Raw genomic sequence first — 14,032 nt, forward strand, 5'->3', positions numbered from 1 at the left:
CAGTCGGAGGAGCGAAGTGTCGCGGGCTAAGTTTCGGAGTAGGTGATCGGATATTTGTTTAACTCCGTACCATGTGATCTTTTGTATTGAGTACAGAACGTGACTAGCATCGGAAGCAGTCGTACCAGTGTGAGAACGTTTATTTACATTGCGTAAAAAAGCTATTATTTTGCGCGTCCACGGAGCTCCTCCGACTGGGTACGAGTCTGACGTAATAGCACCGTTTGAGAACTCGCAAGCCAGCTTTACCTTCCATTGTAATTTCAAATTCCTCTGTTATCTCGAGAAACTCAATGGGAGCAATTATCCCTCTTTCATCGATACCTTTCTCAGTTCCGAGGGTCATTCCCCTTATTATCCAATCATCCCCTCAACTCGTGCCCAGGGATGTATAAGCTTCGAGGGAATCAATTGTGTAAAAGAAAAGCTCCTCCGATAGGCTGGTTGTCCGACTATTCCCGTTGCATTACTGCTTCCCATGACACATTGGTCGATGCCCGAATGGATTTAACAGCTGAGAATGATCCGGCCATCGGGGTCCCCGCTATATGTGAGTAAGGGTCTGCCCTTGACCAGTTTCAATACCTTAAGCAACAGCAACTCTGTTCGTTGAACCCCAACCCCCGCTTCTCGAACTCTCCGAAGCGACTGCAGGAACTCCGACAGATGTCTGCGACATCTGTCCCCATGCTGACTGATCCAGGATTACTCACAATGCCTGCTAACTGCTCTAGATGCGTTCTGTGCATCACTTGACAAATCAAATCGATTTCAGGTTTATCCCCAACATGCCAGCCTGACCGTTTCCATGTCGAGAAAGAGTATCGTTGCTGCGCTCGCCAGTAGCAAAAGCCGGCCTCGGTACCGATCAGTTGAGGTGGTTCGCCAGAAGAAAGGATCCTCTTCGACATCTGTGTCCAAGTCCTTACTCTTCAACTTAGCCCTCTTGAAGTCACCGCCATCCCCGCTAAGCCTGAACTGAGATCCGAAGGTTAAGTCTCCTGCCCTCCCCGCCCCTTGCTTTTATTCTCGGTCCCACTCTTAATGATTAATATGTACATACGGCACGTTTTTATATGACTAACAGGGAGCCCCAGGCTCGACCCAACCCTTGATCAGCGGTGCTTCCGCCCGTACCTGAAGGGACAGTTTTGCAGACCACATTTGGTGTGGTGTGAAGATGGGGACAAAAAACCAGACATCCAACGCACCTTCCGCTCGCTCATACAAGATCATTAGTATTTTTCCATTGGGCGCAGTAATTCGGATTGTCCCGGGAGAGTTGCCCTTTGGTTCATGCCCTGGCAGGCACGGATCGTTCATTTTTCGCCACGTCATGTCAGCAGAAATGCAATTACTCGGGGAGAAAAAGCGATTGGGTCTGTCGTCGGACTTCTAGCTGCAGCGGCGACGGGTAACACAAGAGAACCTGCGCTGGGCATGTGAAACATATGTATGGCGACACGAGGATGCAGGCATTCTGGGCAGTGAACCCGTGGATATTGCTATGAGAGGGTTTCGAACCGTAATGAAATACGAATCGCACTCACAAGAAAGCCCCAGTCTGAATCTCGCGGGAACCAGCTTGGGATGAAGCAGCCAGAAGCTCACTGCTACGACATAAATGACTGTGCCAGCAAATCCCAGCACCCATGTTATGAACACCGATCCGAGCATCAAAGGGTAGTGTGAGGATGCGTGAAAAAGGAGGCACGATTATAATTCGGCCGGTATCCTGGACGGCCTTATGACCAGTAGCAGTGCGACGCATCTCCATGGCCAAGGAGATAAGACGCCCTTTCCCACACTTCCAAGGAGCGTTACCCAAGAAAAAACCCCTTCCCCTGACCAGTAGGCTCGTGAACAAAGTCCATAGTCAGGTGATGCGGCCACCATCATATCCTCCGGCACTTCGATCGAAAATATGAGGTGCGGCGACCAACAACAGGAAGGCAGTATTGGAGTTGTGTCGAAGCATTCTGGACCCGAACAATACCATGACAATACCGGGCATCGGAAGATTGAATTGTGTAACCGCTCGCCGCACGTAACTACCACCTTATAACCGACACTTGTGGTCCTGGGTCAGCTCTGTGGTGGTGATGATACAACCATCGGAACTGGTATATAGCACTGACCGGTAGCCCAAAATTATTGAGCCGAATTCCTTCCCTTGAAATCCGGCATCACAATCGATCATGACTCATGGGTACGGTATCCACTGGAGTCAATTCGTTGCATTACTGGAAAACTGGCTATTGGAGAGTGAGAACCGGAGTGATAGAATGGGAAGATGTTCTAGACCCTGAGTAAAATTCATGCCTGCTACTATCCAATTACACCCTCAGAAGACGACCAAACGCGTCCGTCACTCAGTGATCTCTTAGCAATGTGAAGCCATAACGAGAAAAGCCAGCTAGGATGAGTAACACTTCTGTTTCTGTGGGGTTCTGCCGAACAAGGTTTACCCTAGTGCGAAGCGCCGAAGGTATCAACGATGACCCGTAGCAACAAACTGTGAAACGAACTCTCAAATAGGATGAAGGGTTACTTGGTCCGTTATTCGATCATTGTCTCGAAGCAACTCGTGCAGGACAGAGATAGTGACAACCCGAGCTAGCTGCGATCGAGCCAACCTGGCTTTCTAGCAATCATCGTCAGCTGCGCAATGCCAGGTTGACGAGATCGGGTATTGAGACCATATGTCGTCCGTCTAAGATATGTAAAGGCCGAAGCCTGATGATCGTATCTCCGGACACGAAGCGACCGCGCAGAACGTGGGGTCTGAGCAGTAATGGCGCCCCTGCATGTTTCCAGACCGTGCGCCCTTAAGATGATAAATGGACATGGCAGGAATGCAATGTATCTGAGGTCTCCTACTGGACTACCATACATGGCCGATCAGCGATCAGGACATAAAGTCCCTCTCAATATTGAGGCATGCCAGCTTCTAGTCAGGATCCCAGCCTTCGCTGAAGGTCAGCTTCCTTCGTTTATATGTTTGATCATGATCGAAAGGACCTGAATGGAGGGCTACAGCGCCTAGAACATCCGTCCCTTAGTAGATCGCTAGTTCGTCCCCACACTACCCCATTCAACTTGAAAAAGTGTGGAGTTATTCATTATGATGATTGGGCCAACTCTTCAAGAGGGCTTGCTTGACGCCACACAGAAAGCAAATGGATGTCAAATCGTTACAAAACCATTTTTCCGCTTGAAAGGAATTATGAACCGTGGGCGTCTAGTCCTCGCTAATGCCGGAGTACAAAAAAGGGCCTTAGCAACGGTGCTGGAAGTTGCTGGCGCCCCGCGCCGAGCGCGCCCTTGAGCCCATCGGCCTCATATCCAGACGCCGAACGCAGTCCCACCTCGGCTCCTAATAGGAGCCCGCCCCCCTGGCGAATTGCGCGAATTGGTAGAAAGAACAGACTAAATTATAGCCTCCATTCGTTTCTTTGACGATCGGCGATTGCGTCATGTATCAGTGTTCTAGCTTGCCGAATTAATCCGCCCCTAGCAAATGCACCATCCAGAATGTCGGATATCTAAGTGGATCTAATATCCGCCACACCTCGTACCGTCTTGACCAATAAGCCGGTTGTATGAGCCAAGGTACTGAGAAGTACAATGCCAACTTAGAGGCAAGAAAAGCGCTAGGTTAACTTGAGAGTTTTGCCCTGATAGCAGTTCGGCAGAGTGGTTGCAGCGGACTAGATCTCTACTACCCTGCTGGCAGGAGCGCGTACGCTTCCCATGCTGTCGTAATAGTTCCTCCGCCGCTGGCTGAACGGGGAACCTTTCCATTTTGATGTTTGTTCGAGACATCCGGTACCGAAAAGAATGTGGTCACGTGAGTTGACGTCTTCAGACTCGACGTCGACAATTTGGCCGAATTTATTCGTCTATTGGTCTATTCAAGAAATCAAGGTGTCGGCTACTTGCCTAGCCATTGCCTCAAGCGATGCGAGCCCTTAGTATGACCACTTACAGTCTGTTCGACTCATTGAGCACACACGCTCCGTCCTCGCTCCCTCCTAATTCTTGGGCACACAAGAATGCTCCTACCGGTGGCTAGGAGGCAAGGCGAATAACGTTAATTCCTCTCACATCAAAGCTCGCGGAATCATACTCTCCTTCCGCCTTAAACTGTATTTGAACCGTATGGCTTATCGTGCCGCTTCCTCCACACATTCTCGTCCTTCACTACCGACATTTTTGGCGTCCGTTCGCTGGTTACGTTGAGAATAATGTATCGACTTCTCAATGATCTGAGAAGTCGGCGAGGCACTTATTCTGGACTTTTCGTCAGCGTCGGATGTCGACTATGTCGAGCCTTATGAGCGAACAAGTGATTTTTGGCTTGCGTCCAGTTATATGCGCGCTCAGGCCAACTTCCTTCTGTCCCCCTTCTACATGCTAGAGGTCTCGTATCCTCTGCTTGGTGTAGGTTTGGTTGCGAGTCGGTTCCCTTCATCACCTGTTTTCTGAGTTTCATCAGTTTCCTTCGATGGAAATCCGTCGTACGTCCGAAGAGCTCCTGGAGGATGGTGCTTCGTGCCGCTATTCTCGGAGTTCATTCCCTCCTTGTTATCTTGACGATACGCTTCTCGTAATTCTTATCTGTGGCCCCATGGTACAATTGGGATACATCTATCCGTCGTCGGCTTTGTTCACTGTCTTCTCGTACCGCGAGCCGTGTGTGGTATTCCAGCTGTGTTCATTTGGTGACGAGGATCTGGGGGTTCATCCTTAATCTAACTTTAGGTTCGGAGGGTTGAGTGGAGAACGCTGTTAGAGAAGAAAGGGGATAAGAAAAGAAAAGTGCGAGAAGATGTGGGGAGTGGAACGCATTGTTTGTATTTTTCGTATTTGGATTTGATTTGTTTTCTGCTTACGGACCTGTGGTGCAGCGGAGTTGGCCGAATTTACTTGGTTCGTTTGTCCGAGCTATGCGGTGCAAAGAATATGGGCTTCCACTCGTGCATACATAAGTAAGTGTGAGTCGGCCACAAACGGCCGCAGCGCATGCGCCACTGTCATGAGTCGAACACTTATGTTAGGAGGAACGCGATACTGTCTTGTGCCATCCACCGCACAGTTAAGTTGTTCATCAACACGGACAGTCGGCGTGGTGTGGGTGATTCGGAGATTTGGACGAAGTCAGAAGCCAGTCATTCTTGGCGGCCCCAGCTGGACTGCATAATGGGTTTGCGGCGTGGCGTGTTACATCAATGCTTTGGTTTGCTTGCTTGAGCAGAATGTCCTCAGGCACAACTATCGCGTGACTCATCTGTAAAAATTCTTGCATCAATGGATCTTCAAATTAAGTTCCGATGGGGTATCCGCTTCCTTGGTGTGAACGTTGACCATAATGCTTTCCAGTGCATATATGGTGTTACGGGTGTAGGAAGTGTCCTTTATCGACTCCATCGATCTTGTCTTGGTACTGGGCAAAGGCGTAAACCCATCGGCCATTCATTCCCGGCTCGAACCCTGCTCACAACTTTACCTACTGGGGTGGATACCTCGACCTGGTCACACATGCCAGTCATGCATGCCGTCACAGATGTGTCCTGGCTGATGGAGTGCATGCCAGGCCCAAAAATAATTTCGTTTACATTTTTCGTTAAGGTCCACCAGGTGCGACCCGTGTACCTGTCCTCAAGCCACGATTGGTCACTGAGATGGCGGGTCGGACCCAAGTCCTAGCCAAACACCGATCCTCAGCTGTTTGGGAAATCCAGTGGCGCAAATGAATGCACAAGTGCGACTATGGTTTCGATCGATCCATACACAAAAGGGAAGCTGCTTCGGTTTCCAGCTGTGAAGCTTCAAGTACTGCAAATGTTGCCGTACCAATCACCAGTTGCATCAAAGGCTTTCAAGGTGGCGGACGGGGGGGACGAACGGTGCCCTTCAGCTCGCAATACCAATACCTCAGTCACACTAGAGCCCGATCAGCGCAATGCATACTAGTTAAGACATACTGCTGATGCCTCAACGTTGCAATTCAACCTTTCTATTCAGTCGGCGGAATGTGGGTCCCCGCTGTATCTTCCATTGAAGTGTGATCGCGGTTCGTCGTTGCTCCACACTTCGCAACGATATTCCGTGACCTTCCAATCATAGCATGCGGACACGGTCATCGTCCCGTCGCTAATATAACTTGGCCTAGCTATCGATGTGAGTCGTCATGGAAGATTGAATGAGCGCAGGTTCCATCAGCATTCTGCGAACTCCAGGAAAGGGAAGTGTGCCTTAGTTTAGTTGGCGGCCCCCGGGATCACAATCCGTGATGGGAATGCAGATGGTAGTCACAGACATTTAGGCGACAAATTCCGGGTGCTACTGGTGACCGGGCTAGGTCCCTAAAACATCAGAATACCAATATCACTACTGCTACCGCATTGTTCTTTCAGCCATTTTCATCAATTGGAGTTTCCCTTGCAGCATTACACTCTTTTTTTTAGTCTTCTCGTTCGGCGGTTCATCAATGACACAAGGCTCCAGAGCGCATCTTCGAGAGGTGTGTAATGTGAATTTCGGTCCGTCACGAAACCAACAGGGTTCCGTCGGCGCGGAAGTCTTGCCTTCCGCTCCACCCCGCCCCTTTGTCGAGTTTCACAGTCTTCGGAGCAGGATGCAACTACCATGCTGTCGAATGGCGTTTATTGAAGTTCAGAATGAGCGGAGAGCGGACAGGTGCAGTACTGCCCCTATGCGCAAAAGAGAGGAAGCTGAGCTGGTGATCGAATCAGAGATGTATGAAGTACTGTGGCCTGTTCCACATCGGATCATGATGATATGCGTCAGGTGCGCCTATTGCAGATATTCGGTGGATCTTGGGGTTAAATATGACAATCAAGAGCGGGTTCAGTTGCGTAGATTGGATGAAGGAAGTATCGAAGGCAGGCGGTAAGCGGTTCTGGGGATACAATGCAATCCGAACTGGTGCTTCGTCGAACATGCGGCCTGCCTTTCAATATCTGCCATCATTAACCACACTACCTTACCCGGAGTAGGTGTCTGATTCCCGGCACTCAGAGTGGGTCTCGCATGATAGGAAAAACGGGTTCACGCTGGAGCTGGGTGATTGATGCCCAGGCTTGAGCCTAGGGCTGCAGGGTAATTCCGATGAGTCGCGGAACGGAGGAGCATCGGTTGAAGTGAGTGTGCTTGTATTCAGAGGCTGCGTGGTGGTCCCGATGAGTGGTAGAACAGAGAAGCGTTGATTGGTACACTTGTGTTTGAAGGGAGAGTGCGAGGGGAAAATGGTTCGGGGCCCGGCCGTAGTCGTGGTAAAGCCTGAGGGTGAGTCGTAGTACATATGGCCTGGGACAAGAATGCATGTATGCGTAAGCTGGGTGTTGTTTCGTCAGGAAGATTGATCATAGGACCGAGTGCGCTTGCGATTCTGTGACCCAAGCGACACGCACCAGAACATGTCATCCGGCGATTATGCATGCGTCCGTGCATAACCGATAAGCCAGGACCCGGGAGCATAGTATAGCACTAGCGCTTCGTCAGCGATACGAAGTTATTATTTCTCCCTGTGAAGATCCTAATTCACTGCGCCACAGACCAGGAGGGGCACTACGTTAATTCACTTCGCACGGAAGATACATTATGATAGATTGTGAACTCGGCTCGTGCACAGGCCGTTTCCAACCGATCAACGAACAGCATGCAGTGCATAGGCCTAGATGATTTATGGCGTTATGGATGAGTTATAATTAGTTCAAGTGCGGTACACTTCTCAGGCCTATTAGGTTGTACCGCAACGTGTTACGTGTGGCCGCATGATCGTGTACAGATGTGTGCCGTACACCGACCCCGAATACATGATTCTAAACTGATCCGATAATATTTAGGCCATAAATGACTTTTAATAAGCCAGCGTGATACATACTAGCATAGATCCCCGGAGTCGGAGCCACGGGCGAGGAATGCATTTGGTGTCTTATCGAGACGTTGAGGGAATAATATCTATTCTATTGGAAATCATATGTGGAGTGTACTTGCTTGAGAGGTACCCTCGTGCGACCGTGACAGCGCGCCACCCATAACATCAGGATCAACGATAAGCGCATTATTATCACTCCGACCGGCACTACGTAAGAGGATGCCAGGACGCACTAGTGCATGCATACAGTGTGCACAGGTTCGCGCGCATTTCTTCGTCTCAATCTCAACTGCAGAACGATACATGCACACTACTAATAACGTCCGTAAGACGTAATGATGTAGCTATGGGAGTGACTGATATGGATAAGTAGCGGGAGAAACGCTCGCCATTTGCACACGCCCCTTGAGCTTGGAAGGAAGAGGCCAAGGTCTCAGTCTGTAGATAAGGGAATACTAAGTTGGCATTGATGGCACTATGAACCATGATTACTGTAATGATCAAAGTTATGGACCAATGACCCTAGGCAGGTGACCAGCTTTTACAATGACCCATGAAGCTGTGTACTTATTGGCTATGGAGGGAGTAGAGGAATGATCGTATGGGAGAGGCGTTGTCTTGCAATCAGCGATGACAGATTCCCAGACATAGCATGACATAGCGAAGGGATGGAGCTTTTCAGACTGAATGCCACATCCGATGCACTGCGCGGGGTTAACCAAGCAATCTAGTGTGCTACGGGGCAGCGGGGTGAGTAATGCCAGCAGAAAGCCCTTTTCTTTTCCACTCTGTTCCTTCGTCGTATCGCCCAGGCAAATTGCAATATTGGTAAAGTTGGGTATGGATCACGAGTGAGTTGGCATGTGAGAGGAACACAAGTGCACTGCTCTGAGTCATCATTCATGATCATCAAACCAATCAACTTCATCGAAGCTACAAATACCGCAAGATGAATATGGCAGTATAAAACCGAGATTACGGGTAAGAAGACTGGCGTGTGAGAGCCATGAATAGACCCGTGAGCCTACGGAGTCGGTCGATCGGGATCACAGAGGAGCATAACGTCCATGTCATTACCTAGAAAAATAACCCAGTAAGACGTAGGGATAGCCCCCGAGTATACAAGCCCCGTCATGTCCCAATATTAACGATCGATTGCTATCGAGTTCGTATATAATTTATTCCTTGGAAAGACCGATGGTGTGCAAGGACAAGTTGTGGCGACCGAGGTGGCTGAACGCCACATTGTTAGTCACCGTCGTGGTGATTGTATGCTTTCGCACAGGCGGGATCGAGGGTGACCGAGATCACCACCTGAAGGAAGCGCTGAAAAAGGCAGAACATGCACGATGAATGCTAGAAGTAATGGTTACATGTAGCGGCCACCAACGCATGGCCGACGTGTTGGCCCTGTGGATATGTGGAGATCTTTCCAGAAGGAAGAGGGAATTGTTGTATGAACGAAGTAAGGGTGTCATGGATACGAACGATTTTGAGACCTAAGCCGATAGCATCTCCGGCTGGCAGCTGGCAGCCAGCATAGGCCACAGTATGTATTCAAAAAAGGTTTTTTCCGGAGTTACTCTGGGAGAACAAGCAATAGTCAAGTATTCGACAGGTTGTAGTCCCAATATGACGTGAAAGAATAGCTCTTCTGTTAATATTGAAACAAGGCATCACAGCCTTACTACACATGCAACCAATTAACCAATTCGCAGCGTGTTGGTGCCTGCGCAGCACGTATCGCATGCCGTTCCTGAGACTACTGGCGTTACATCGTTGCCTCGTCGATAGCGGGGACCATTGATGCTGATGATACATCAACGATGATACATACAGGCCAGTATGCAACTCCGGCCGGAGAGTGGAGGGCACCAACCGGATGTAATAGGAAGATTGAACCAATGAGTTCGGGTAAGGGAGAAATTTATTCAAACACAGCAATATTGCTAGGTATGGAAATGGAAGCAGTTTCCCTGGTAATACTCGGTTCGCTTGTTGGCGTTCCGGAGATGATGAAAAGTGGCATCTTCGTAGCGTAAAGGTGGTTTGCGGCCCATAAGCGTTTGAGAAGCCACAGAATGCGATTGGAACATACTGCCCGCGTTGGTACGCTCGAGATGTTGAGATGGTTAGCCGGCGTGGAGTGCGACAGGAGCGTCGCGTGTCTGGACACAGAATGGAGCAGCGGCCCCAGGCACTCGTCCTAAGGTAGCAACAATAAGAGATAGGCGCTCAAAGAAGAGATTCTGCTTGGTGCTGGTTGCTGTGGTCAGTTTGATCGTGCAGACAATCTGAAGGAATGAGTTGACAATAATGATGAATAGATCGAACAACTCTGAACAATATTGCTCATATACGATGTGTTAGGATGAGTTGGACATTATTTTTCGTGAGAGGCGTTACCATACATGGAAAGAGGACACGCCATATGATGAATTTCGTTTGAATTGAATGTCTTATTTTGTATACATAGTCCCGTGCCCTTTTTCCTTTTTATTGATGACATTCTTAATGAATAAGGTATTTAGTTTGTAAAGTGCTGAATTGAGATGGGTCTTCCATGTCTATATATTGGGAGCAAAACCAACTCTCTTGCCCTCCGTCTCCCTCTTCCACTCTGGTTCACTCAACATCACCCTCCCTGAACCTTTTAACTTCCGTTCTCAAATTCTAGTTGCTACTGTCAGCACCTACCACTACTTGACTTGCCAAGTGTAGCTGCCTGCTCCACCTGCCGTCCTTCCGCCTTTGCCACTAAACGATCAGATCTTCCGGAAATACCAACATGAGGCTCTTTTTCGTAGTCCTATCTGCTCTCTTCGTTACCCCATCCATCCTTGCTGCTCCTCTCCCCATTGTACGTGTCATTTCACTTGTCTGTCATCACCGGATTTTGGTCGCCGTGGTCAATTCTTCTCCCTTCCATACCCACTGTGGCCGCTCCTCATGCGCTCTTACAAACCACCTTTGAATTTTGCCTGCGGAACCCCCCCGCTTGCTATTGCATTGTACTCACTTCTTTCTCTCTACTCGTTCAGGATCTCTCTGGAAGAGCACCAATCACGGCCCTCCCCGCTCGAAGTCTGCCTCTTCCTGCCATACGAAACTATAGCGCAGGGCCAGGAGCTGAGCACGAGCTTCCTCACGGGGACCGCCGACAATTCCAATCTGGTCCACAGCAAGCGGATCCTCCAGCGACGGAAAATAACTATTCTGGTCCTGGTACGTGATGAGTGTCAGCCAGCCGATGGCGAGGGAGGACAGGAGCGATTTGGGTCTGGAGATGCAGGTGTAGTTCGCTTGTGAGGTTGAGAGAGGGACGAGTCAAGGAGAACAGAGGGCACTTACTTTCGCTTTCGCCTCGTGTTGTTGGATTGCGTCGTCCAGTATGCATCTACTTCCGTTGGCTTTGCGTTCGTCACAGATCATACCCCCCCACCCATTCACCATGCGGGCACAATCGTTACGCTCCGTCCTTACCATTTTACCGGACCACTCTCCGATCCTTCCTTCTCGCCCTACGTAGATATTCGGGAAATGGGATTCCATATCCCCATAAGTTCGAAGAGAAGTCGAAGAGAAGGGAGCGAATGGAATGGAATGCTTGTTAGGAAGGGTGGACCCTTATTCCGTCTTCTTGGACCTTTTCCCTTGCTCACGCCCCCGCAGCCGACTCCGCCTGCGCCCCCGTCTATCAACCAACCATTTACTCGTCATCGTCATCGGGCTTGCCCATCATACTCATCCTTTCTCGCCGTCTTCAGCAAATTCCATTTGAATTGAAACCTAACATGTCGTGTCCAAGGTGTTCGCACATGAGCTCGAACCCCAATCTCCATCTTTCTTCTCTCTTCCCCCCTGAAAAAAAAATTATCAAAATTTGACCCTCTGTCCCTCCCAATCCAATCCGAACCGTGTTGACAAAGGCACCAAGGGCCTATTCCATTCTCTATCCAGCGATTAACTTGTCCATTCATTGACTCTCTTCCTCGCCTCCTCTCATTATTTTCATTATTCCTCACTCGAGGGCTGATTGTCTGTTCTAGCTATTGTGCGTACATTTATGTGTTGCGTTGGCGGTTGACCCATACGCAAGTATGTACGGACGTGTGGGTTTTACTTTTTATCTCTGCCCGCCCTTCTTTCCCTGGCCTGCGAACTCATGGCTTTTCGGATGTGTATCATTTTTTGATCAATTGGTTCTTTTTTGCTGGTTTGCGTTAAACAATACAAGTAGGTTGTTAGACGTGGCAAGCGGGTTGTTCGAGTCGTGAGTTTGTGTAGTTTATGGCGTGGCCACACATGTGTTGCACTGCCCGCAGCAGTTGTATAGGCTACAAACAGGGAGGCTCCGGCCGTGATTTTCAAGGGTTCCGGCTCCGCAGTGTATCATGCGTGTGGTTATCCTCGCTTTTGGGTGTGCATGTGGAACAATCCCTTGATGCCAAGGCATCATGCGCCGATACCTAGCCTAATTCTGGCAACTGGCTATGCCGGGCGAAGCCGAATACATAATGAGCCCTTGCGGAGCTTGTGAGGCTGTGGAGGTTGTTTCTGGGCAATTTGCAACGGATTAGGTATTTGGATCGATCGAGTTGAGTTGTGTTTGATCTTAGAGGCTGTGACGGCGCACTCCGTTGGAGAAACGGGGGATCCTCAGCATGATGCGATGCCATGCAAGTGACCAGCCTCTATTGGAATAGAATGCGATAAGAAGCTTCCATCATGATTTCTCCAGGGGGGGATTAGATGCAGATTCACTGCTGCTAGGATGTGTTCGGTGCGGGCAAGTTATACCATGTTACTTGCAGTGCAGACCCGTGAGAGAAGCATACGACCAACGTTCGAAGGTGCCTGTGATTTGGCCAATCAAGTCGAGCTAGTGTGAGTATCGGTGCGTGCATGCTCATGTGCTGGCCTCATGAGGCAATTACGAGTGCTGCCAGCTGTGGCATTCTGCAGCCCGAGCTGCAATTTGACGTCCCGGCCCAGAACATCGCAGTCGAGGGGGTCCAACCGACGGCACCGGACTCAGATGTCCGGGGACAGCTAAACAGGGTTCTATCGCAATCATTGAGTAGATGTGAAAATGTTGCGGTCGAGAGCTGAGAGAAGAGCTGGTTTAATTGGCATAACTCATGAGGGTCGTAAAATTGGATCAGCATTGAATGGACGATACCAAATTAGTTAGTTCGGGCGGCCAAGGGAGACATTGTTTCCTGCAGCATGTGCAGGTCATGTAGAAGTAGACCGCTCAGCCTCGGAACAGAGAATCGCCAATACTTCTCATGGTTGATCGCTGCGATAGATGAAATACGTAAGACGTTACTAGCAAGAACCACAACAAGCGATCATTGAGGCTCGCTCTTACCTCGGAGCCGGAACCGAGAACTAATGGGGGGAAAATGCTCAGCAAAAGACATATTTCATCAACAAATATGAAGGAGGACAAAAGAAATGAAAATGTTTGTAGGCATAAAGTAATCCCCTTGAGCACGTTTGGCGCCGTGAAAACTCCAACATGTCAAAGATTCACGTATGGGACGAGAGGAACAAAATATAGCACGAAGATGGCTGACTTGGCGCTCCTGTGGCGGACAGTTGGGGTCTTTGGATGGCGTGAAAATGTCTATCAGGAGAGAGGCGATCTAATTCCCCCTAAATTCAATATACTGAGCCGTATGCATACTGGACGGGTAAGTGAGTATGAATGGGAGTTCTAATTGATCGTCACTAGGACGAGCGCTTCGTCGACCGTGTGAACGAATTGTCGGAAAACCGGGGATTCCCATCTCCGAGACTTCTAGGTGAGTTACCGATATTTTCTCCCTCAATACGAACCTGATTTTCCATTTCCATATAAGCGAACACGCGTGAAAGGCGTAGATGAATATGGCATGATTGTGCCTTTTCATGTAGTAAGTACGGAAATTCGAAGTTCACATCAGCGAGCGTTCCACAACCGATCGTGATGGGTGATATCCTTTTACCACTGGGTTCGGGCTAGTTTTAGCGAGGCCCAATTCCGGGAATTGATGCGCTCGGTGTTCTAGACCTCCTGACAGGTGCACGATGCACAATTCGCGCAAGGCCGCGGAACTGGGGAGTAATATGTGAGTAAGACTT

At 49.5% G+C, this 14,032-nt stretch overlaps 2 protein-coding genes across 2 annotated transcripts; one reads left to right on the top strand and one right to left on the bottom strand.

The window, feature by feature from the left end:
- Positions 1–1,562: 1,562 nt before the first annotated feature.
- EI90DRAFT_2186492 (uncharacterized protein) lies at positions 1,563–2,432 on the bottom strand. Its single transcript, XM_039052666.1, has 3 exons — positions 2,305–2,432; positions 2,139–2,255; positions 1,563–2,071 (listed from the first exon to the last, which is right to left on the bottom strand). The coding sequence occupies exons 2-3, from the start codon at positions 2,198–2,200 to the stop codon at positions 1,717–1,719; spliced, it is 417 nt and encodes a 138-aa protein (XP_038912176.1). The 5' UTR covers positions 2,201–2,255; positions 2,305–2,432; the 3' UTR covers positions 1,563–1,716.
- Positions 2,433–10,521: 8,089 nt separating this feature from the next.
- On the top strand, positions 10,522–11,293 carry EI90DRAFT_3073663 (uncharacterized protein). Its single transcript, XM_039061457.1, has 2 exons — positions 10,522–10,763; positions 10,945–11,293. The coding sequence occupies exons 1-2, from the start codon at positions 10,692–10,694 to the stop codon at positions 11,134–11,136; spliced, it is 264 nt and encodes an 87-aa protein (XP_038912177.1). The 5' UTR covers positions 10,522–10,691; the 3' UTR covers positions 11,137–11,293.
- The last annotated feature ends 2,739 nt before the right edge of the window (positions 11,294–14,032 follow it).

Source organism: Cantharellus anzutake, assembly GCF_015039405.1.
Source record: "Cantharellus anzutake strain C23 chromosome Unknown EI90scaffold_54, whole genome shotgun sequence".
Lineage (NCBI taxonomy): Eukaryota > Fungi > Basidiomycota > Agaricomycetes > Cantharellales > Hydnaceae > Cantharellus > Cantharellus anzutake.